At 41.2% G+C, this 26,034-nt stretch overlaps 1 protein-coding gene across 1 annotated transcript in view; it reads left to right on the top strand.

Annotated features, from left to right (window-relative positions):
• The window catches only part of FSTL4 (follistatin like 4), a 772,743-nt gene extending 751,935 nt beyond the window's left edge, over positions 1–20,808 (top strand). Inside the window, exons 15-16 of the mRNA XM_027849341.1 lie at positions 19,010–19,122; positions 20,106–20,808. Coding sequence (XP_027705142.1) covers positions 19,010–19,122; positions 20,106–20,808 — 816 coding nt within the window. The remainder of the gene's footprint in view (positions 1–19,009; positions 19,123–20,105) is intronic.
• Positions 20,809–26,034: the final 5,226 nt, after the last annotated feature.

Here is a 26,034-nt window from a genome sequence, read left to right as displayed (position 1 = left end):
AAACTATTTAACTTGAAAAGGCTATAAGCCAAGACCAAAATGGAGGGGGAATCGGTGGGTGACTTTTTGTTTGCAGATGACTATACACTCAAGGCAGCTTCTGAGGGCTGAGATGTAACAGAATATGGATAAATTCTCTGCTGCCTGTGCTAATTTTGGCCTGCCAATCAACACAAAGAAAACAGAGGTCCTCCATGAGCCAGGACCACTCCATCAATATGTGGAACCATCAGTTACAAGAAATGGAAAAATTTGGAATGCTCTAAGTTCACTTACCTTAGCAGTACACTATCCAAAGCTATCCATATAGATGATGAGGTTGATGCATGCGTTTCCGTAGCTAGCCAAGCATTTTGAGGCTGCAAAAGAAAGTATGGGAGAGAAGAGATATTGGGCTGCATACCAGCTAAGTTCAACAGAGCCATCATGCTCACTATACTGTTAAATGCCTGTGAAACCTGGACAGTCTATCAGTGCTATGCCAGAAGACTGAACTGTTTCCACTTAAATTGTCTCAGGAAGATCCCGAAAATTACCTAGCAAGATAAGGTACTGGGCACTGAAGTCCCTTCTCAAGCTGAACTGCCAAGCATTCAAACTCAGTTGCAGAGAGTACAAGTCTGATGGGTTGGCCATGTAATTCAAATGCCAAATGCATGATTACCTAAAAGACTATTTTACAAAGAACTCACACAAGATAAATGCTCACATGGTGGTCATAAGAAGCAGTTTAAGGACACTCTCAAGGTCTCTCTGAAGAACTTTAGTATTGACCACGCTGGAACAGGGGCATGCAGCATGGCATACCCCATCAAAGGAGGCACTGTGCTATATGAGCAAAGCAGAATCGTAGAAGTAGAAAGACAACATGAGCTGTACAAATCCAGAGCCACCTCCACTCTAAATGTTCTAATGGACCACTTATGCCTGATCTGTGGTGGTGCCTTCCAAACTTCCATTGGTCTGATCAACCACAGTCAAACACACTGTACCCTGACTCCAAAATTGTGATGTCATTAGATTTCTTCGAAAACAAAGAACCAGTGGCAGCTAGATGGTGCAGTGAATAGAGTACTGGCCCTGGATTCAGGAAGACCGGAGTTCGAATCTGACCTCAGACACTTGACACTTACTAGCTGTGTGACCCTGGGCAAGTCACTTCACCCCATTGCCTCACCAAAAAAAAAAAAAGAAAACAAAGGACCAAAAACAACACAATTGTCTCCATATTGGCCCATGAGTTAGGAACAAAGATTTCTATAACTAACATTTATATAGGACCTACTATGTGCCAGGCGCTGTTCTAAGCACTTCACAAATATTTGATCCTCTTAACTATGCTGGGAGGATAGGTGCCATTATTTTCCCCTTTTTATAGATGAGGAAACTGAGACAAACAAAGGTTAAGTGATTTGCCTGGAGTCACACAGCTAGTTAGCATCTAAGGTCAAATTTGAACTCATGTCTTCCCAACTCTAGGCCTAGCACTGTATGTTCTCTGCCACCTAGCTGCACTTGGTAGGGGTACTCCATGACTGAGGCTTGGCAAGTCAAGGTTGTTGATACAATAAGGGGGCAGGGGACTCAAGAGAAAAGGACATTGTAGAGTTGAACTAGCTCACCAAGGTGACAAGATAGTCATGGGAGGAAACTGTAGTCAGGGCAGGGGGGCTGGACCAGGAAAGAACTGAGGGTGGAATGATTAGAGATCACAGTGAGAACAAAGAACAGGATTTGGGGTTACAAGGCAGAGGGGAAAATGGGATAACAATAGATTATGATCAGATAAGGGAATTTCAGAGTTCATGAACTTCATGGAAGTGATGCATTTGTGTGTGATGGTAGATAAGGGGATGGCCATCTCTATGTAACTAAGAGAAAATCCCCAACTGCCTGTTAAACATTGCAAACTGGTTGTCCCATTGGAAGAGTAAGTCATGGAAAATGAGGAAGCTGAGGAACTATGAGGTTAAGGTTTTTAAAGGAGTATCAATCAGTATGTATGTTGAAGTGCCAGAGGTAGGGTGGAGAGAGAGAAACTATAAGCCAGACACTGAACTCATTGAGGAATAAAGGAAAGTGTCTGAGATCTACCAAACACCTGGAACTACCAGAAGCTAGAAGGAGTAGGGGAGGGGGAAGGAATTTAAGATGAAAGAAAGGTTGTCACCTATGGAACAGATATTCCAGAAGGCACAGGAGAAGGGATAGGTAGCTTCAGCATGGGACAAATGATGGTGGATCATAAAAAGTAGTGATCTCCCCCTCACTCTTCACATAAAGTCTGGATGATCATTTATAATCTTTCCAAAATAAAGGTAGTAATAATAGCTGTAATAATAATAAGTAGTAGTAGCAGTAGTAATTAGTAATAATTGTAGTTAAAATAATATAATTTATATCATGTTTTATTGATTACTATATGCTTTACATTTGATCCTCATTTGATACTCACTACAGTTCCATGAAATAAATAGTATTGCCCCTATTGTACAGATAAGGAAACTGAAGCAACAAGTGGGAAATGACTTGCTCCAAGTCAAGAAACTATCTATATTAGGCTCCCTTACTGTGGGTACATACAGGGTGTCCTGGGCTCTCCTTTCTCTCTGTTCTTTCTCCTTCAGTATCTTCGTCAGCTTCCATGGGTTTAACCATTGTTAAACAGAAGACAGACAGATATATATATCTATATATATCTATATATATATATGTACACACACACACACACACACACACACACACACACACACACACACACACACATAGACTTAGTTTACTCCTGCACTCTTCTTGCATCCCCAATTGCCTGGCAGACATTGTAAACTAGATGTCCCATAGGCGTTTAAAACTCTCTGTCCAAAACAGAAGTCATCTTTCACCCAAAATCCACCTCTCTTCCTAAGTTATCTATTTCTAGCAGAGTCAAGATGGTGGAGTGAAACAGCCTTTTGCCAAGCTTTCTCAATATGCCTCCTCCAAAACAACCTCAAAAACATGTCAAACTGAATTCTGGACAGGAAAACCAATTAAAAGTCATAGTGAGTCATTTCTCTACCTCAGGGCAGCTTAGGAAAACAGAAAAAGAGACACACAAGGATGCTGAAGTGGGCACAGTGAAGGAGCACATGAGGCAGCAGAAGCAGCACCGTTGATGGTAGTGGCACCAGGCTGTAGCAGTGGCAGCAGCAGCGAGCAATCCATTGCCCAGAAACTATAATAGTACTGAATGCCTGGTCAGAAAGAGATTCCTGAGGACTTCTGTACTACTACTAGATTCAGGGACAGGTACCATCTGGGAGCTCTGTCACCCATTACCCAGTTTCAGATCACAGTTTCAGGGTAGCAAGAAGAGCAGGCAGAGTTGCAAGGTAGCAAGAGCCCTACTTGAGTAAAGACTAGAATAAAGACTAGGATAACAGTGAAGAGATTTCTCCCTGGACCAATCTTCATTTGAAGCACCAAAACTCAGGATCCCACTGAGTTGTGAAAGCAGCAACAGGAGGCCAGACATCCTCCCACCCCAAGAATGAGCAGAACCTAATTCTAATTTGTAAAGTCCAAAGTCAAAAAATAGACTGGAAAAATGAGCAAACAACAAAAAAGAACCCGACTATAAAATTTTATGATGACAGGAAAGCTCAAGACACAAACTTAAAAGAAGATAATAACTTGAGAATATCTACAAGAAATATCTCAAAGGAAAAAAAATGCATATTGAACACAAGCCCAACAAGAATTTCTAAAAGAATCAAAGAAAGAGCTTTTTTTTTTTTGGTAATTGGGTTTAAGTGACTTGCCCAGGTTACACAGCTAGTAAGTGTCAAGTGTTTGGTCTGAGGCTGGATTTGAACTCAGGTCCTCCTGACTTCAGGGCCAGTGCTCTATTCACTGTGCCACCAGCTGCCCCAAAAGAGCTTCTTTTTAAAAAGAAGAAAAGAGCTCTTTTTAAAAAGAACAAAAAATTATTTTAAAAATCAAATAAAAGTTATAGAGGGAAAATTGGTAAAATAAATGAGAGCCATGCAAGAAAATTATGAAAAGAAAATAAACAACTTCTTTAAAAGAGGTGGAGAAAAACACTGGTAAAAAGCAACTCCTTAAAAATCAAAATTGGTCAAATGGTAAAAAGAGGTACAAACCCTTAATGAAGAAAATAACTCCTCAAAAACTAAGTTACTAGCCATTCTCATATGGATTTTGCACAAAACAATTCCTAAGGACTTATGATGAAAAAAATGAATTTTTTAAACTTTTCTTTTTCTTGGGGTTTTTTGGGAGAGGTCTGTGGTTTCGTTCACAACATAACTAATATGGAAATATATTTTGCATGACTGCACATGTATAACCTATGTCAAATTGCCTTCTCAACGAGGAGGGAAAGAGATAATGTGGAACTCAAAGTTTTAAGAAACAGATGTTAAAAACTGTTTTTACATATAATTTGGGGAAAAATTAAATCAAATCAAAGATTTAAAATTGTTACCTGTTTCTCTCACAGGCACTACAATCTTCCAGTTAGCCAGATTTGCAGTATTGGCATCTTTTCCTTCTCCCTCACTCAGTTGTCAAGTCTTACTGATTCTTTACATTTATACCCTTCTTTCCACTCACCCTTGCTCAGGTCCTCATCACCTCTCCCCCGAACTACTGCAAAAAAAAAAAAAAACAAAAACAAAAAAACCCCTAATTGATTTCTCTACCTCCAATCTCTCCCCACTTCAAAACAACTTCCACCAACTATAGCTGTAAAGCATAGATTTATCCATGTCACTTCTCTACTACTGTCACTAAGATAAAAAACAAACAATGCTATGGTTTGCCTTTCAAAGTCCATCAGAACCTTGATTTAGCCTATCTTTCTAGACTAATACACGTTAATCCCTAGCTAGCTGGTGCTGTGGACATAACATTGAGCCTAGAGTCAGGAAAACTTGAGTTTAATCTGGCCTCAGACACTAGTTGTATGACTCTGAAGAAGTCACTTAACTGCTATTTACCTTAGTTTCCCCAGCTGTAAAATGGAGATAAGAATAGCACCTACCTCCTACGGCTGTTGTGAAAGTCAAACAAGACATTTTTAAATGTTTAGCACAGTGCCTGACATACAGGAAATACTTAATAAATGTTTTTTCCCCTCCTCCCTTCCTTATGTCCCACACTTTTTGACACAAACTGATTTACTTTGTGTTTCATTCTATCTCCCTCCCTAATCCTTCATATAGACTTTCTCACATTCCTCTAATGCACCCCCTCCCCACCTCCTCCTTTACACTCCTTTCTTCAAAGCTCAGCTCAAGACCACCTCCTACATGAGATCTTTAGTGACTCTCCTGGCTACTCATTCCCTTGCACTTAAAGTCACATTATACTTACTTTCTATATATTTTCTATATACTTATGTGCATCCATATTGTTTCCCCTCATGCACTTTGAGGACAACAACTGTTTCTTTTCTGTCTTTATAAATACAATTGTTTTTGTTTTGGCCAGACACCCTGAGGGTCTTCCACTCCCAGACTGATTTTTTTTTAACTAGGTAAAAGAGAACATTTTTGCCTTATTTCTTGCCTAGCTTTAATCACTGAATGGGTGTTCCCTCAGACAGACTGAGACCTGGGCAAGATCTTAGCTTAAAAAGGCCAAGGTCTCCCACTGCATCCAGAGTCATCACCACCTGATCTATATCTTTCACCTAGACCCAGATGGTTTTGGAGGAGAAAATGAGGCTGGTGACTTTGCACAGCCCTACCTCACTTAAATCCAATTCTCTTGCAGGTCAAGACATCACCTTCCTGATGTCACTGGTCCTCTTTGAGAATGAAGGACGGGGGCAGCTAGGTGGTGCAGTGGATAGAGCACTGGCCCTAGAGTCAGGAGGACCTGAGTTCAAATGTGACCTTAGACACGTAACACTCACTAGCTATATGACCCTGTGCAAATCACTTAACCCCATTACCTCACCAAAAAAAAAAAAAGAGAGAGACAGAGAGAATGAAGGACAAACAACAATATCCCCTTGGGCTAGCACAGGGCCTGGCACACAGTAGGTACTCAATAATGTTTGCTGACCAATTTCCTGTACTCACAATACCAACTTTACTAGGCTGTTGGAAGTAAAATGCTTTGTAAAAATTAAAAGTTATATGATTGTGAGATTTTACTTGTTTTTATTAATTGTATTGATATACTATCATACAGGCAGCTAAGTGGCATAGTAGACAGAGTACTCTACTTGGAATCAGGAAGGCTCATGTCTGTCAGTTTAAATCTGGCCTCAAACACTAACTAGCTGTGTGACCCTGGACAAGTCATTTAACCTTGTTTGCCTCAGTTCCCCATCTGTAAAATGGGCTGGAGAAGGAAATGGCTAACAAATCCAGTATCTTGACCAGGAAAACCTCAAATGGGTTCACAAGGAGTCAAACAACTACACACTCTAATACAAGAATAACTTCAGGGATAGTGATGTGTGTGAACCTGTTAGTCATTGCCTAAATGGCCACTCATGGCAATGTTTTGGGTGTGCAATCTGCTTGGTATACTTCTTCTGTCTCCTCCCTTGCTGCCACCTATCTTCTCTCTACAGCCTCAAGCAGCCCACATGGGCTTCTAATTTACCATTTCTAATCTGTTGCACTCAGCTTATAAAGCTCATTAGTTTTAGATAAAACCAAAGTCTGTGAGTCTAAGGGTTAAAGTCTGAGAAGATCTCCTGTGGTTCTAATGCCTGAGTCCCTCTGGATGATCTCAGAGACATTTATATTTCTGATTTTAGAGATACTTTTCAGTGCCTCTGTCAGGGTGTTGGGAAGTGCTTTTAATAGCAAGGCTGGATAAATGGCCATTGGAGTCAGCACATGCACTCTTAGTAGTTCCAAAGGGTAGGTAGTATATTTATAAAAAAGACAACAGCAGGAGAGAGAAGCACCTGAAATCTAGAATTCTTTGTTACCCTTTCTTGAATCATGACAGAGAGAACAAGAAGGGGCGAATACTGAGAGGCAGCTGAGAAATGGTCTTGTGGCTGATCCACACTGTAACTGACATATATACAGGTCAATCCACCTTGGCGATGGTACTTGGGGAATCCCCTGGTTGGCTCTGATTTCATAGGAAGCAGCATGGTATAGGAAAGGAGACCTTGGTTCTACTCCCACCTTTGACACTTGCTAAATACTTACTACTTCTGTGGCCTTGGGAAATCATCATCACAGTAAAAATAATATTAATGATAGGAACTAACATTTATATAGAGCCTTAAGGTTGTCACAATGGTTTACAAATATTTGTAAACAAATCATTTGATCCTTACAACAGCCCTAGGAGGTAGATGCTATTATTATCCCCATTTTTTATATATGAGCAAACTGAGAGAAACATAGGTTAAATCACTTGCCCAGGATCATATAGTTAGTTAAGTGTCTTCAAGCCTGATTTGAACTAAGGTCTTTCTGACTCTGGATCTAGGACTCTATCCACGGCTTTAACCTCCTTGGCCCTCAGTTTCTTCATCTCTAAAATGAAGGTGTTGGAATAGATGATCTCTGAGTTCCCTTTCAGGTCTATAACTGTGATTCTTCTAGCCAGCCCCTCCAGGGACTCTGTTGTAATGGGAACCCCCTGAAGATGCTTCTCAAGTCTGGCCCCTATCTTCTTTCTGCAAGATGCCCAGGAAATAGAGCTCCTGCTCTCCTACTTCTGTTCTACCTGTTCAGGGTTTTCTCAGAAGCCCCTATCTGGTAATGCTTTGTCAATTATGCTTTATTTGCACCTCCCTAATTGCCTCTGTCACAGCTTGTCTAATGGGATGGGTAATCTCGGCGCACATATTATTCTCCCAAATTGGTTTGTCTTTTAGGACAGTAGTCAGGAGTCCTTTTCGTGGAAACAGAGACTCTGGATCAGCTACTTACTACTGGTATGACCTTAGCCAAGTCATTTAATCTTCCCAGGCCTTAGTTTCCTAATCCTAAAAATAAGGTTAATAACATCGACTTTTAGGTCCCTTCTAACTCTAAATCTATGATGATACTATCTTTTTGAAATATCAAAGTACACTAGAAATAACATCCAAGGACCTGGATTCATATCCCAGCTCTGCTACTTATTATTTATTACTGACCTTCAACTAATCATTTAAATTTGCTGGTCCTCATTCCCATTTTATGGAAAATGAGAAGAGTTGAACTAGACAGCCCTTACATCCCCATCCATTTATAAATCTGTGATTCTGTGATCCTATTATCCCTACAGCATAGCCCACCACAAGGCCAGAATAAAATAAGACCTCCTTAAAAGTTTGCTAAGCAAATTCATTGACCTCAGAAGAAACCAATTTGTTTTCTTGTCCCTCTCCTTCAAGAGAGAAATGTGAAAGCTTCATTCCTCACAGACTTTCCACCCACACACCCCCTGCCACCAGTCTCCTGTAGCAAGGTGATATAGTGGTAGAGCTCTGGGCTTGGAGTCAATTAGACCTGCGTTCAGATATGGCCTTAAGATACCTACTAGCTGTGTGAACTTGGGCAAGTCATTTAACCTCTACTTACCTCAGTTTCCTCAACTGCAAAATGAGGATAACAATAACACCTACTTCACAGGGTCGTTGTGAGAAGCAGATGGGACAATGTTTGCAAAGCACTTAGCACGGTGCCTGATGTAAATGCTTTCTTCCTTCCTTTTTATTTTTTTGTTTGTTATCCTTTCTTCCTTTCCTCTGTCACTCCCTCCTTTCCTTCCTTCCTAGTTTTGTTCTTCTCCCTAGCTTATCATTCTAAGAATGTCTCCTCTGGTTCAGAGGTTAGACTGAATGGTCTATGGTCCCTTGCAGCTCTGAGGTGTTTTGACCCTGCCACTCTTCATCTGTCTGCCTCCACCCAGCCCCTTAGACTTAAGCACCCTGACCAAAAAAGCAGTGAAATACTTTCCCACCAATATACTCTGATCCCCACTGAAAATCTCCATCAAGCCCTCCCTGTGGAATCGAAGCCATCTTGGGTTATCAAAGGCTGTGCCAGCAGGATGCAAACCTTGGCAAGTCCTACAAGGCTGGAAAAGTTTCAAGTAAAGCTTTCACAAAAAAAGGCAATTTATTATAGTGATTTGGATCCCACCTATGCAGTTTACTAGCTGTGTGACCTTAGGCAGTTTACTTACTTGTCTGTAAACTAAGAGTGTTGGATTTAATGACCTGTAAGATCCTGCTTTTAAAAATCTATGCTCCTACTATGCTTTAGACCCTAGGGATACAAAGACATAAATGGCTAAACATGATGGCACTCATCTCTAATCACAGCTACCTGGGAGTTTGAGGCTCTTTAGCCTGGGAGTTCTGAGATGAAGTAGGCTATGCAGATCAGGTGTCTGTGCTAAACTCCACATCAATATGGTGTGTCCCCAGTATGTGGCAGGGGGCACCAGGGCATGTAAAGATGGGTAAACTGGTCCATGTCTTAAACAGAACAGATCAAAATTCCTATACCAATCAGTAGTGGAATCAGACTTGTTAAGTAGCTCCCAAACTTCTAGCCTAGATGAGATGGGGGAACCCAGTCTTTTAAAAATTAAAAAAAAAAGGTTAAAATGAAAAAGGCCTTCCTTGCCCATGAGAAGCTTGTATTCTACTGGGGGATATAGCATATACTCAAATAAATGTAGGACAAAGAAATTTGAGCACAAAGCCTTGGGAGAATCTGAGAAGGCTTTATTTATGGAGGAGGTAGCACAGGAGGATTCTGGGAAGAGGAAGGAGTGCATTTCAGTCACAAGGGATGACTTTTGTGAGTGCATGGAGTTAGGAACAAGAAAAGGACTGCCAAATTCAGGGAATGACTAGTAAGCTAGTGTGGCTTAATGTAGAGTTCAAGAGAGTAGTTCGGGCTATCCATGTGTAGCTCTAGGAATCATTTGTTTAAAGACAATACTTGAATTCGTGGAAACTAATCAGATCTCTGAAAGTATAGAAATTCAGTTCAACACTATGAGCATTTAAGTCCCAACTGTGTGCCAGGGATCATGCCAGATACACAAAGACAAAAACAAAATTTCTCCTGCACACAAATGATTTATTGAGTCCAAAACTACATGTACACGGGTTAGGTAAATGCTAAGCATATATTCTGCTACATGTAAGTAGCAATGATACATTCACGTATTATAAAAAGTAAATACAAAGTAATTGGGAGGGGAGGAAGATACTAACCACTGGGAGACCTTTGGAAAGGCAGCATTTAACCTGAACCTTGAAGGGAACTAACACTTCCTAGAGGTGGAGGTGAGGTGAAGAACACTTTCCCAGAATGTAACTAATGTAATTAAGAGCACATTCCCAGAGCCTATGTAAAGGGATGGAAGTAGGAGATCTGTTTAGGGCCCAGTTTGCTGCAATGTCAGATGCATGATGGGGAATGATGCGAAAAAGTCCAGAAAGGGAGGGAGAAGCCAGATTGTGAATAGATTTAGATAGAAAACAGAGGAATTTGGATTTTATCCTAAGAGACAATAGGGAACACATTAAATTGCTTGAGCAAGGGAATTTCATTGTCAGACCTGTGCCTTGGGAACATCAATTTTGACCAATATTTTCCTGAACATTTACTTTTCTGCCAACTAATTCTACCAGGGTAGTAACATTGCAGTGTGAACGAGTTATCATTTTTACAAATAATAATGGCTCAAATTCACATGTAGCATTTTTAGGTTTACAAAGCCCTTTGTAAATCATATTTCTGGTCCTATCTTTAAAACAACCAAATTAGGCAAATAGTACAACTGTGATTATTCCCTTTCTAATAACAAGTCCAGTAATCTTTTCCCTATACAATACTGCTTTCTAGCTTAAGATATGCCTTCCCACCTACCAAACTCTTGAAAAGCCTTCAAGACCAAAAGGAAATAATATTTACCATTATCCCTTCCACATCATGACTTTCTCCACAGTTTCGATATATTATGGGTTGGCATAAGAAATTAAATGGTAATTTGGGGGGAGTTTTGCAGAAGCCTCAGGTGACACACAAAGGCTAGCAGATGACACAGAAAAAGTTTAGAAACTTAGAAATGCATAAAATATATGCACAGTATTGTATAATATCAACATTTTATCTTTTAATGCCAATAATTCAGACTTCTTCTCTGGTACAAAGGGAGGGCCAAAAAATGTTATGAAGATTTTCCAGATCCCAGGAGCACTGTGCCCATAACCCCTTCGATGTGGAAGGAATAACTGTAATAATGGATTTTCAGATTTCATGGAAGGTGGAAAGGAAAACCTGAGGGGACAGAAGAAGCTGCTCCCTTATTCCATGCAAACAGCTTCCTAATGAACCTATGACTGCTTCCCTGTTAAAAAAAACTCAGATCCTTAGTCAAGGAGATGAGCTGAGGTCTGAAGCAAAAGGACCCTAAGCCCTTTCTCCAAAAAGTAGAAAATATTAGCTTCCATGGGTACCCATATGCCTGCTTTTCATTCCAGAGACTCGATCAGATTCATGGAGTAAGGCCATTTCTGGAGATTTATCCCAAATACTAATCCTAACATTTATCATGGTGCTGTAGGGCTCACAAAGTACCGTGCATACATTATCCCATTGGATCTGGGTAACAGCCCTCTGAGAAAAACATGGAGCTTAAACATGCAGACTGAAACCCAGTGAGGCAGAATAACTTACCCAGATTCCCACAGCTAAAAAGTGGCAGAGATATGCATTGTAAATCATAGCTTTTAAAACCAAGTGTTTCTTACTGTACCACCTCAGTAGCTAGCATTCTTATAGCACTCTAAGCTTATGAAATGTTTCATAATTTTTTTTTTATTTTATCCATACCACAACCCTGGGAAGTAGGTGATATTATTATCCAGATTTTACAGTACAGGAAATTGAGGCAAGCAGAGGTTAGACTGGCCCAAAGTCACACAGCTCATCTGAAGCTGGATTTGAACTCCTGAACCCAGGTCCAGTGCTCTATCCATTGTACCGCCTCTGGGGCAAATCTGCTATTTTCTCCAGACCTCCATTTCCTCATCTCCAGGATGAAAGGGTTGTACTGTTTACACGTGCTTTTGCAACTTTAATTTTCCCACTGTAGTACTGCAAGTCTATCACCCAAACTCTACTGCCCTGTGGCCACTTCAGCAGGGGCCTTGACCCTCTGCCTCTTGCTCCAGCTGAGGAGTGTAGGCACTGTCTCTGCTCCCTGTCCCTACTGGAGAGTTTAAAGAGTCTTAAAGAGTGGGGCCTGCCTCTAAATTTTTATCTTCCTCCTACCCTGGGCCTTGCATAAAGAAAACCTTATTTCTTTTGGTTTGATGTTTGGTGACTGACCGATTGAGAATGACTTTAAGGAGAATCTCTGGTAAAGTGGTTAATTGGTCTGCAGCCCTGCAATTACATCAGTAATTGGCCTGCCAGTAATTTTCTTGAATTTGCAAATTGGTTTGTTAAACATAAAAGAGATTCTGCAAGAAGGTTAGGAGCTAGGACTGACTCTTTAATTAAGAGCTGCCGGGGCGTGAGTTGGTTGTGGAGGGGACAACCATTTCAGGGCAGAAATGTTGTCATGGGGCTTCTGCTCTTCTCTGTCTCCCTTCCTACCTTCTGGGGTCCTTCCACTGAATATTATTTGCCTTCACTGGCTTCCTCTTCCCACAATGGACGCATAAGGGATTTAGTCACTGTTTCTGGTATGGGCAGTGTAAAACTCTGTAGCCAAATGAGTCCAGTTCCCCACCTTGTTGATACTGTGTTCTGGCAGTGGGCTTCACATGACCCTGCTGATTTGATTCAAGTGGTTTAATTCTTTCTGCTTGATGTGGGGGGGGGTTGCTTTGTTTTTGGGGGATGGGGTTGCTGAATGAACAGTGGTCTCTTTCCAGCAAACTTCCTGACAGATCTCACAGTGGCACAGCAAGAATCTTGGAATTCTTATACATTTTATACATTTATACATTTTCCCTAAGTGGCCAAATTTGTGAAATAATTATTCTGAAAACAACATATGGCTGAAAATTCTTGTTATGCTGACTAGCAACCCCTTGCATCAAAGGAAAAGAGAGTGCCAGTTAATAGTTTCACATTTATATATTTACTCCCTAACCTCTCCCCCATTTTCTCACCAAGCAACTTGCTTCCTCCGTCCTTCCTTTCCAGCTCCTAAACCATGATCAAATTAACTCTGCACTTGTTCACAGAAAGGGTTTTTATGTCATTCTATTCCCATTCATCAGACCAAAGCTTCCTTCCCTGGCCACTATTTTTTTTTTATGTGCATTGACTCTCCTAATAGAATGGAAGCTCCTTGGGGACAGGGACTATCTTTCCTTTTGTGTTTATATCCCAAAGGGTTAGTACAATGTCTGGTACGTAGTAAATGCTTAACAAATGCTTTTTCGTTCATTCACACTATACTTCTCAGGTGTGAAGGAAGGTAGGTTTCCATGGCAGCAATAGGGGTGTATTATCCTGGAACACCTACAGCATATTAGGAAAATGCCAAGACCAGACCTCTCTTTGGGTTCTTCTTCTGGTTTCCTGCTGTGCCATCCTGGGCCAAGAGCTGCTTGGTTCCGAGCAAGGGCGTGTAGCCAATTTCTGTGCATTTAGGCCAAGTCAGGGACATGCAAGTGAGATCAATAAACCAGAGAGTGAGAAAATTCCTGGCTTAACAGGAAGGAATTAGGTAAGTACATTCAGTCCTGTCACACTATTATCCCTCCTATGTGATTGATCTGGATTGTGGTGACGTGGGCAACCTCTGAAGTCACAGAGTCAAGAAGTGGCAAGTCTACCAGTCTTGCAACATGCCAAGGTGCCAGATTATATCTGCTTTCTTCTTCAGCAGACACTCGAAAATATTCAAATACTTTCTGCCTAAATGCATGTTTCCACCCTAGAGCCCAGGATGGTGACTTTCAATTCATCCTCCCAATTGTTGTCTTGCCCAGGGAAGTCAATTGTCTGCTTTTCTTCCAGCAAGGAGCCCTGGGCACCTTTCCTGAATTTTTGCTGTCCTTCTCTCAGTTCTGTGGCCTAAATTCCCTATCCCTAGCTCAGCTGTCACAGGGAAACTATAATTTTCTCTTTCTTCTGTTGTCCCATTTCCTGTAAATAGCACAGATCCTGGTTCTGTTGGCAAATGGCAGGGACTTGACCTTGGCCTTTCTTGCCTGGCTCTTCCCTCCTGGTTTTCCTTCTGCTGGGTCTTTGAGTTCATTCACAGTTCTGGCCCTGCCTGGAGGACTCACTAGGCAAGAATGTTCCTGTCTCAAGTCCTTCTTAAATCTATTTCCCAATCTTTCAAGTGTAGAAGTCTATGGTACTGAGATGGCATTTCTTTGCTATTTGTCCCCTCCCATTTCTACCTCAGAGGAGTCCTTTTCCTAGGGCTTCCTGACCTCCATCTGTGACTTGGATCCTGACTTTCCTTCCCTCCATGTACATCTGCATTTCTCTTTGGCCTGTCTGAAGCTAATTCCTAGCAGGATTGAAAATGCTGTATAGGTTTGCCATGATAATAAAATGATGATGATAATGATGATGATAGTTCATATTTATATAGCATTTTAAGGTTTGCAAAGTGCTTCACAAATATTATCTCATTTTATCCTCACAACAACCTAAGGAGGTAGGTGCTATTATTCCCATTTCATAGAAACTGAGGCAGAAAGATGTTAAGTGACTTTCCTAGGGTCACACAGATAATAAATAACAGGTCACATTTGAACTTAGGTCTGCCTGATTCCGGGTCCTTCACTCCCTAGCCGACATTGTTGTTGTCGTCGTCTTTGTCGTCATCATTGATGGTAGTGGTGTAGTTAATATCCGAAGGATGAAAATTAGGTCATTCCAGCCATTAATGATATTTCAAACAAAGGGAACAATTGTTCCAACCCCTTGCCAAAGCATCCCCTCTACATGCCCAGTTGACCCCATTCCACCCCTTCTTCTACAACAGATTGCCCCCTCTCTCATCCCCGCTATCTCATTAATCTTCAATCTCTTTCCTTTTTCCTGGCTGCTTCCCTATAGCCTACAAACATGTCTGTATTGTCCCCATTCTCAAAAACCCCTCACTTGATCCACCAATTCCTGTTAGCTAGTCATCTCATATCTTTCCTCCCTTTAAGGGCTAAAATCCTTGAAAAAGCTGTCTACAACAGACACCTCTACTTACTTTCCTTTTGTTCTTTTTAACTCTTTACAATCTGACTTTTGACTTCTTATCATTCAACTAAAACTCTTCTCTCCAAAGTTACCAATGATCTCACAATTGCCACATTTAATGTTCCTTTTCAAGTCTCATACTTCTTGACCTCTCTGCAGCCTTTGACACTGTCAGTCACCCTCTTCTCAATACTCTCTCCTCTCTAGATTGTGCTAGTACTCTCTCTTTGTTCTCCTCCTACCTATCTGACTACTCCTTCTCAGCCCCTTTAACTGGATCTTCATTCAGACTGTGCCCACTGAATGTGAATGTCTTTTCCCTCTTCTCTTCTTCCTCTACTTGGCATTCTCATCTGCTCTTGAGGAATATGCTTATAATTTTCAAATCTCCTTATCCAACCGTAACATTCTAACCTCCAGACTTCCATATCTACCTGACTATTGGACTTCTCAAATTGAATGTCTTGTAGATATCTTAAACTCAACATGTCCAAAACTGAACTCCTTATCTTTCTTCCCAAAGTCTCCCCTCTTCCAAACTTCCCTATTACTGTTGAGGGTACCACAATACTCCCAGTTACACAGGCTTGAAACCTAGATGTCATCCTTGACACTTTGCTATCTTCCATCCCTAAACCCAAGGCCTATTGACATTACCTTTGTAATATATTTCATATGCCCCCTTCTCTCCTTTGACACTGCCACCACCCTAGTACAGGCCCTCATCACCTCTCACTTGGACTATTGCAATAGCTAGATAGCTGTTTGTCCTTCATTTTCAAAGACCAATGACATCATGGGTGATGTCGACTTGTACATGAACTTAATTTAAGTAAGACAAGAGTTGTGCAAAGACATCAGCCTCACTCTCTCTTCCTGAGTCATCAAAGTCCAGTGGCAGGACAAAAGTCAAGATGACTGGCAATGACCCTGGATGCAGTGGATGACCTTGGCATCTTGGGTAGAAGTTGCAAAAAGGAAGATTTAGACTTGTTCTGAGGCAAAATTTCCACTAGAGCTATCCACAAGTGAAATGAGCTGCCTGTAGAAGCAGTCTGTTCCTGTTCTTACCCAAGGCGTTTGAGTAAAGCCTGGATGACGATTTTCAGTTGTGTCCTAAAGAAGATCCTGGACAGCCTGAAGTCACTTCCAACTTTGAAACCCTCTGATATACAGGATGTCCTAACCAAAGAGGAGACAGAGGAGAGGATTATAGAAGGGGAAAAGGACAATTGTGATGACATAAAATTAAAAAGGTTCATGTACCCTCCCAAAAAAATTAGAAGGGAAGGAGTAGCCTTCTGTTCATTCTTCCTGCCACAAGGCTCTCTCCAGTCCAGTCCATCCTTCCATCAGTTGTTAAAGGGATCTTCATAAAACACTCGTCACCTCCCCCACCCCACTCAGTAAACTTCAGTGGCTCCCTATCACCTCCAGTATGAAATATAAAATCCTCTGCTTGATGCCTCTGATAACTTGCCCCCTCCACCTTCCCACTCTTCATATACATTACACAAATACCCCCAAATCCCACTCTCCAGTGACACTGGATTCCTGGAATATCAAACAAGATACTCCATCTCCCAACTCCAACATTTTCGCTAGCTGTCCCCATACCTGGGGACATCTCTGACTCCTGGCTTCCCTGGCTTCCTTCAATCCCAGATAAAATTTCATCTTCTATGGGAAGCCTTTCCCAATCCCCCTTAATTTTGATGTTTTTCCTTTGCTAATTATGTCCAATTTATGCTATACATAGCTTGTTTGTACATAGGCATTTGTGTGACTTTTACACAGTGAAATCAGAAACTGCCTTTTACCTTTCTTTGTATCCCCAACACTTAGTACAGTGCCTGTCACAGAGTAGGTACTTAGTGTTTATTGACTGATTCCTGCCCTAGATTGACTACATAGTGTGGCCTTCAAAATCTTTTCCCCACAAACTGCTCCCAACTCAGGGCCTCCACAGTGGTCATCTGTTGTGGTGATGACCCCTTGGACCTGCCCTTGTTCCCCTCTTACTTCCCAAGTCCAGACGACAGCTATATTTTGTAGTCAATGGATACCAAACTGCCCTACTCATTTCTGGGACAAAATGATTTAATCACTTTATTTCAAAGTTGGAAAATACCTCAGGGGCCATCTAGTTCAACCCTTGCTTGTATAGTAGTCTAAGTTATGTGCTGAGACTAGTTCATTACCAGCTAATTAGAGATGATTGTTAAATTTCAATACAAATACTTATACCTTATAAATCAGCAAACACTACAAAACAGGCCTTAATTTATTATTTTGTTGATTATCTAGTCTTAAGAGATAGAGGCAATATTAATAATTCATATTAATCTTAAAAGTGTGTCATTTGTACTTTTTTTATTTTCAGGAAGCCAGTTAAACATTTGCCAGCATACCCCTTATGTAACCTCTTATATATATGGTCATCCATCTGTCACTTAAAGAACGTGTTACCTCCCAAGAAAGCCCAACCCACCATTTACTAGTTCTGCTTATAAAAAAAAAAAAAAATCTTCCATCATATCATTGCTCACATCATACCCTGAAAATAATTGAAAATAATAATTTCAAAGAGTCATAGAGGTTATGTAACTACTGTCAACTGTGAAAACTACCAAAGAGGTAGTCATAGAGGTAATACCCCAACTGTTAACTCTGAAAAACAAAATAAAATATAATAAAACCAAAGATCTAACAGTGGTTATAAGCAAAAAGCTTTCTTTATTCCATTGGAGTAAGGAAACTAGATATGTGCAGTGAGCTGTAGCTGTGGTATTGAGGGGGTAACAGCGACAATGAGGTGTTCAATTCATGACTCAAATGTGGTCTGGACAAGCAGGTACTTATCGGAGCTCAGGGACCACCTGGGGCTGCTGTGAAACAATTCTGGCATTGTGCTGCAGCAGAGTTCATCCAAAGGGTGAGCGCAAAGGATTGTTGTTATGCCAAGCTCAGGGCATAGCTTTCTTATTGGACCTTAACTGTGTAAAACAGGATATTTCTAATAGCAAAAAGAGAGGAGTCAAAGAGGGGATTGGTCTTGACATGGGGATCCTGACACTAAACCGTTACCCCTATTGCTCCTAATTCTGCTTTCTCCATCCAAGAGATGAAAACTCTTTAAGTACTTGAAGGTGGTGACTCTGTCTTTTCTTCTCCAGGCTAAACTTCCTCCGATTCTTCAAGCCATATTTCATACTATTGAGATTCTCCTCCCAGTGCTCTCTAGCTGTTCAAAATCTCCCAAATTTTATATCTAGAACTGAACACCACACTCCACCTAGATGGTCTGACTTGGGCAGACTCCATCCTCCCTCCCAGCTCGGTGAACAAGCTCATGTCCTTCCTTCTTCCTCAGGGTAGTGACTTACTAGATCTTTGCTTGCCATGCACAAATCCTTGAGAACACAGTTCATATTCTCTCCTCACTCATGGTCTCTGATGGGCCTAGCCCTAGCACATCATGCAAATGTAATGATTATACCCTGACCTCGCTAGTGTCTACACTTGCTCCAAGTTCTCTCCAGGACACTTCCATCGCACACCATCATGATTCTCCTGAAAGCAGGCTCCTCAGCTTCTCCACATGAGGAGATGCCATCAGAAGTACTTTAAGGGGCACCTAGGTGGCACAGTGGATAGAGCTCTGGCCTTGGAGTCAGGAGGACGTGAGTTCAAATCCAGCCTCAGACACATGACCCTTACTAACTGTGTGACCTTGGGCAAGTCACTTAACCCCAATTGCCTCACCCCCAAAAAAAAGTACTTTGGGGTTTCCACCACACTCTGGTTATCCATACATTCAAAATAAGGTCTCCTCTTTCCTGCAGGTAATACCTGAAGCAAGTGCAGGTGAAAGCCAACAACACATCATCCGAGTACCATATGAAGGAGTGGATGATTTCTTCATCCCCCCTACAAACCTTGTTATTAATCACATCAGGTAAGATACACTTTCCAGAAAATTCTGAGTGTGTCATCTGATAGGCAAATTCCATAATGCTCAAAGAGAGCACTGTGATTTGAGTTCCTATGTTGTTGCAATAATTAAATAGTTGTTCATCCTTTGTTTTTGAAGAGGACCAATGACTTGCACAAAATTGATTTAAGTGAGGCAGAGTTGCACAAAGTCATCAGCTTCACTCTCTCCTCCACTGTCATTAAAGTCCAGTGGTAAGACAAAAGTCAAGACAACTAGCGAGAGCCCCAGAAGCAATGGATGACCTTGGCCTTTCTCAATTCTGATCTTTCCCATGCCTCAGTTTATCTGAGGCAATGCCCTCAGTCATAAATACATTAGCACTGGGGTGAGGAAGGACTGAAAACATAATAATTAAACAATCAACAAATTATCATAATTAATCAATTAATCCCAGCTTTTTGCTCAGGAATGAAGGATGAGTAGTTTTTCTGACTGGTTTCTTCCCAACATTTGAGGGGAAGTGGATGATAAGGGGATGGTGTCGTATTGGGAAAGGACCAAATGAACTTGTGTCAGTCACTCTTTGTGATGGAATTTACTCCCCCTCAGCCCTGCCTCTTACAATCCCTACTTGCCTCCAAAGGTCTTATATCACCTCCTACATAAGATCTTTTCTAACCACCCCCACCAACCTAATTTTGCTCCCTCCAATCTTTCCTTGCTAGTTAACGGCATTATCCTTTGAAGGTATAGAATCCCCCAAATGTGTAATTACCATTTAAAGAAGCATCTAAGCAAAACAGGAATACTAATTAATCACTCTGAGGATTATGGAAGAATGAGAGGAAAACAGTAGGAGGAAGTGTTGAAAGAAATAGTCACCCACTAGACTGTCTATGCTATCAGACAAAAGTTGTAAAGTGGGATGTGTTAGTGGGATGAACAGTAATGGTCATTCCAGCTCATCTCCAACTCTGATCTCAGTGTCCTCCTTCCTATTCTAGGTTCGGCTTCATCTTTAACAAGTCAAATTTGACAGTTCACAAAATTGACCTTGAAACAATGATGCTTGTCAAAACCATAAGCTTCCATAACTACAGCTGCATCCCCCATGCCATGGCCTACACCCACTTAGGAGGCTACTTTTTTGTCCAGTGCAAAAAGAATCAAACCACACTTGCATCATCCCAGGTCGTGATTGACAGTGTTACAGACGCAGTGATTGGCCCCAATGGTGACATCAAAGGGGTGCCCCACGTCTCTCCCGATGGGCACTTCTTAGTCAGCACAGATGAGGACAGTGGCCGGCTCCAAGTGCAGGCCATAACCACCCGGGGAGAAATCCAGTTGTTGTATGACTTACGGACAGATGTGCACCTCTGTGATCTGGCATTTCAGCCATCTTTTACCGAAAGCAACCAATACTATATCTATGCCACGTCACTTTTCCAAACAGACTTACTTTTTATGGAGTTGTCAACAGGGAGGGTGGATATGCTGAAGAACTTAAAGGAACCTATTTTAGCCCAGGACTGGCCATGGGACAGCAACACAAGGATTGTGAAAGATAGTGGATTATTTGGACAGTACCTCATCACATCAGCCAAGGAGTCTCTGTTTCTCATCAATGGGTGGCAAAAAACATTACGCTGTGAAGTATCAGGCATCAAGAGAGGTAACACAGTGGTTTGGGTTGGAGAGGTATGAAAAGGTCTCAAAGCAGAGAAATGATGGGACCGTGACACTGCAGTGAATAAGCAGTAGCATTGTATATTTTTACACTGATGAAAGAAAAAATCCTGTATAAGCTTCGTGGTGCAACACTGGTCTCCTTGCAAATTTTCTAGTATAAAGTATGCTGTGCTAACAAGAATGGGGTTTCCTAGGGGCTTTTCATTAGGAAGTATGATTTATGCCTTGAGCTGTGACGAGAACATATGCTGCATAAAGGACTCATTTCTGTGCCGAGGTACAAGCCACTTGGTGATGCCATGCAACTGAAAACTTGTACTTTTCTGGGCTGATAAACTTGTCACTTGTGCTCAAGTGGTCAGTCTCTTTTCCCTTCTGACTCAGCCCAGCTCCTCTTAACTTCAGGCTTTAAAGCCTATGGGCAGGATCCTTAAAATAGAGGGAGTATGGAAGAAATGAAGAAGCCGATGGAATATGGACATTGAAATGGAGTGATCTAAGGAAATGTGACTATCTTCTGCCCCAAGTGGTCATAACTCTTAGAGAGGGCTCTCAGAGCCAAGTGCAGGTGACAGTGAGACTGTTTCCCTCCTCAAATTGTAGTAGCTAGGTCCTGAGAAGCTTCTGTGTATACCCTCTATGGGGATTCCTTTAGGTCTCCTCATCAGGTATTATTTTCCCCCCTTAGCATTTGACTTTTTGGTTTTCTTCTTATTTATTTCTTATTTCTGCTGCTGTGGGCCTTAAAATCAGCATGACTAGAATACCTGTCCCATCCATATTGTATCTCAGAGGGACAGGAAATTCCATTCCCTTGACTTACTGAAATTATTAGAATTGTACACTCTAGTAAACTAGGGTCTTTCCTAAGGTACAGCAACATTTCTCCTTGCCTTATACCAGATTCCTGGCAGCCTCATGGGCATCCAAATGCTACACCATACAGCCAGCATGAAGATGCCCTGGACTGTTACTATTAGCAAGGAACGACACTGTGGAAGTAGCTTTGGAAAACTGCGGTTCTCCACAGACGATAAACACATTTTTTAAACACCTCACAGACTGAGTTGCATATTGGGAAGGTGGGAATCACTTCACCAACATGTTCTAAAGGGTTCTGGCAAATCCAAAGGATTCAGTTGCCCTTTGTGACTGAATTGCTGGTGTTTTAAAGGGAAGGTCTTCATGGCAAGCCTATTTACGAGCTGAGCATCTCATTATCAAAGAAGGTGCCTAGGCCTAACCTGGGACTCCTTCAAAAAGATAGATGGCAGTAAGATTGACATTTCTGTAGGCATTCTACTAAGATAAATGAGGTGTGACCACATGTGGATAAAGGGCATGAGGTTAGATGCTATATGTGAGGCGGGTGAGACAACAATCCTTAAAGCTCTTCTTTGCCAGTTTCTCTTTGGCAATCCCATGGATACATGGTAAGATCATTCATCCTTAGGGCACCTCTGAATCATTAAAATACCTTATTTTGCTCCAGGTTTATGACATGATTTGAAACCTCATGACCTTTACCAGATCTGTTATACAGATACAGTGTTCTCTCACCCAGATGCTTATAGATGTTTGTTACCTCATCATGTGACCCCAAGGAAGTCAGAATCAAAGAGACACCAGCTACCAGTGATGGATGCTTTCCTGAAAATTGCCTCCCTTTGAAGAGAGGCAGGTGAGCATGATAATTATGATTTCCATCAAAGACAAGTCTGGAATAGTCCTCAAATGCACTGCTAAGAAAGTGTTGTTACTGTTGTTGTTGTTGTTATTGAAATTCTCTGTGAAGATCATAAGTCAAATGTACTCAGTGAGGAAGGAGAGACCCCCTAATGCTTTCGCAGAATCTGCAATTCATTTAATGTCAGTGGGACAAAACTTGCCTACTTTACTCTTTTAGTCTTGAACAAGAATATTTGATCTCATGAGCCATAGGAGGTTGGATGAGTCCCTGCCCTCATCCCTGTGTGGCCATAAAAGCCTGACCATGGCCTTCACCTTTGACCGTGTCCTCTATTCTGCCTCATCACTGCAAGGAATCATGTCTTTCAGGGAAAGGAAGGGATGGACTTTGTAAGTACTCTTTAAATATGCACAATTCCTTTCTAAACCCTACGTGTGTCTATCCGTTATCTCTGTTGGTCAGGTGTTAGTGAGTCCCGGCCATTCTTCTTTCTGTCTCACGTCCTCCTGTAGCCCTGTTCTTTAGTGTGTTTCCTTAGAAAAGGTTAGTGTGGTCGGAGGAAACTAGAAAGGACTTTTTGCTCTTATTTTTTATAAATGTAAAATTTGTAAATATCTATTGATGTTGATAACTTTGAGAAGGGAAGATTTATTCTTTGGACAACTTGGAAGACAGATCTCCCTGTTTCTCATTGTTTAAAGTTTTTGACAGGATGTCATTTTTGACTCCAAAGGACTTTTATCATCTAGGGTGTCACTCCTGTGCTGTCACTTTCTCCTCCAAAAGACAAGAGGCTTCCAACCTCCCTCCTTGGATGATGTCTTCTAACCAGAAAGATTTATGGCATGACAAAATGCTTTTTCGCTTTACAGGAGGATACATTGTAGTATTCCTTTGAATGATGAATTCCCTTAACACTCTAAATACAAATCTGCATTTAGAAAATCAACATGTGTTCACGCACATACTCACACACACATATATACACATGCCCCCATTTTCAAGACCACATCTGTTGTATAAAGTTAGTTACATCTGCATTCACTCTAAATGGCAGGACAACTATGAAATTAGAAGTCTGCAAAATAAAACCCTGCCATCAAGCTTCACTGATCTGCTCCGTCAGCTTGGAGTCCTGAGATGCTGTCCAACCTTTCGGGAAAGGGACAGGTAGAATCCATGGCCATCCTTCCTCCTTCCTTTAAACAATGTGAATTGTTCCCACTTCCCCCGTGTGTAAAACTTGTAAGTCATTCAATCTGAAATGAGAACATGTAAATTGGTCCAGCCAGCCTAGACTTGGGTCTATGCCATTCACTGCATTACTTAGTTTGAGTGTATAGCAAATTTCTTAGTGAGGTAGATAGAACATGGCATTTAAAATCAGGAAGATTCCAATCTAGCCTCAGATACTTTCTATCTATGTGATCTTAGAGAAGTCACCTAACCTCTCAGCCTCGGTTTTCTCGTATGTAAAATTAGAATAATAATACCTGTAACACTTAACATATAGGATTGTTGTAAGGATCAAATTAGATGATGTATATAAAATGCTTTACAAACCTCAGAGTACTATATAAATATTAGCAGCTATTATTATGTCTATTATTATTAATTCAAGCAGAGACAGCATGGTATAGTTGCTAGAGAGCTAGCCTTGAAGCTAGGAATATCTTGGCTCCAGTCCTGCCTTTGATAACACATACTGGTGTGTAGCCCTAGCGAGTCACTTAAAATTTCACTGCTCTAGGAAACCCTCTAAGACCCTAAAGTTGTAGAGAAGGTATCCATTTGCATTGCTCAAGGGAGTTCCCTCACCTCAGATACCCTGTATCATACCCTCACCATTGATACCCTGTATCAATGAAATGATAGATCCAGTCCTTATCCCCATTCCTATTAATCCAGCAACTCAACAGACATTTGTTCCTTGTCTCCTAGGTGTACAGCACAGTGCTGGGTGATGACAGAAGCCCAAGCACCATGCTGGCAGCAATGAAAAAGTCTCATTCTTTCCAAGGGGTTCCTTGGGCAATAAGGGAAGCCAACTTCAGAGTGCTTTGATCTAGAGAACAGGGCCTTAAGTGTTGCCTATCCTTTCTGCTTCTTCCTTATGTCATCTTGCTCATCTGTCCAGAAAAAAGTTAGTGTTTGAGACACTTGATGCTCCATTCCGTACCTGTCAAGAGAAGGGTAGAAACTGGAAAGATAGGAATCAGATAGTGCCCTCTGCACTCTGACCATTATCTCACTGACACCCATGCTTAGCTAAGATGGTCCTTCCCTCCTTTAAAGATAAGCTATTTTATAAAGACTCCCAAATGCAGAGGCATGAGAAGTAAAGAATAAGATGGCCTCCAGCCAGATTCAGGCCTCAGAGATCAGGACAAGATCGTGAGAAGATACTGTGTCTGGTCTCCAATGTGGAAAAAAAAAAAGCTGTTCCTTGCCAGTAGGGCATTGAAATTTCCATCTGAAGTAATTGATCCAAGAATGTAGTGAGTTCTGTGTGCAAATATATGTTCTAAGCCAGCCTTCCTACCAACCTCCCATGACTAGCCCTATCAGTGGGTGACTATATCACAGAACTACTGACATAGAGCTGAAAGGGACCTGATAGTCCATTTAATCCAACTCCTTCAATGAGGAAACTTGAGCCCATTGAAGTTTAGTTGCCTAAGGTCACACAGGTAAGAGAATTTGAAACTCTTTCCGTAGTACTGCACTTCCTCCCTGTTCTCTAAGGTCTACATGAAAATCCATTTGTCTTCTTGCCATTAAGGACTCCTCATTCCACCCCACACCCCATATCCCTGACCTAAGGCTTAGGGACTATGACTTTTCTGAGCCAAGGAGGGAACTAAAAGATGAGAAGTAGGAACTGCTGAGAAGTAGGTATAGCTTTCCGCCTCCAAACCCCAGGTCCCTAGTTACAACCTATGGACTTCTGCCCTCTGTATTCTCCATCTTGGATTTATTTGGGAAGCCATCCATTATACTCATAAAAATCTGGTTGCCATTGATTTTTAAAAATGAATTTTATTGATAACTTTGGTTTTTAACATCACCAAAACTTGTCTCACCATCCTTTTCCCTCTCCCACCCCGAGAACCATTATGACAAATAATATTTTTAAAGAAAAAAAGAGAAAAATCAACAAAACTGATTAATACATTGAAAATGTCTGAAAGTATATGCCATATACTGCACCCATGGAACTCCCATCTCTGCAAAGGCATTGGGTGGAGGTGTTCTCTCCTTTCTCTTCTTGGGCTCCAGTGCTTGTTCTTTGAAATTTCACAATATCCTTTTTGATTGTTTTGACAGTTTTCTTTCTGTTTAGGTTGTAGCCATTGTCTATATCGTTTTCCTGGCTCTGGTTACTGAAGTAAAGCATCAGATTATGTAAATCTTTCCCTGTTTCTTTGTATTCATCATGTTTGTCATTTTCTTACTGTATAGTAATATTCCATTTTATTCATGTACCACAGTTGTTTAGTCACTCCCCAATTGATGGGCATTTATTTTGTCAACAATTCTTGGCTATCACC

This window comes from Vombatus ursinus, unplaced genomic scaffold (assembly GCF_900497805.2).
Source record: "Vombatus ursinus unplaced genomic scaffold, bare-nosed wombat genome assembly UNPS02007284.1, whole genome shotgun sequence".
Lineage (NCBI taxonomy): Eukaryota > Metazoa > Chordata > Mammalia > Diprotodontia > Vombatidae > Vombatus > Vombatus ursinus.
The sequence above is the reverse complement of the archived record's forward strand: the minus strand, read 5'-3'. Positions and strand labels throughout refer to the sequence as shown.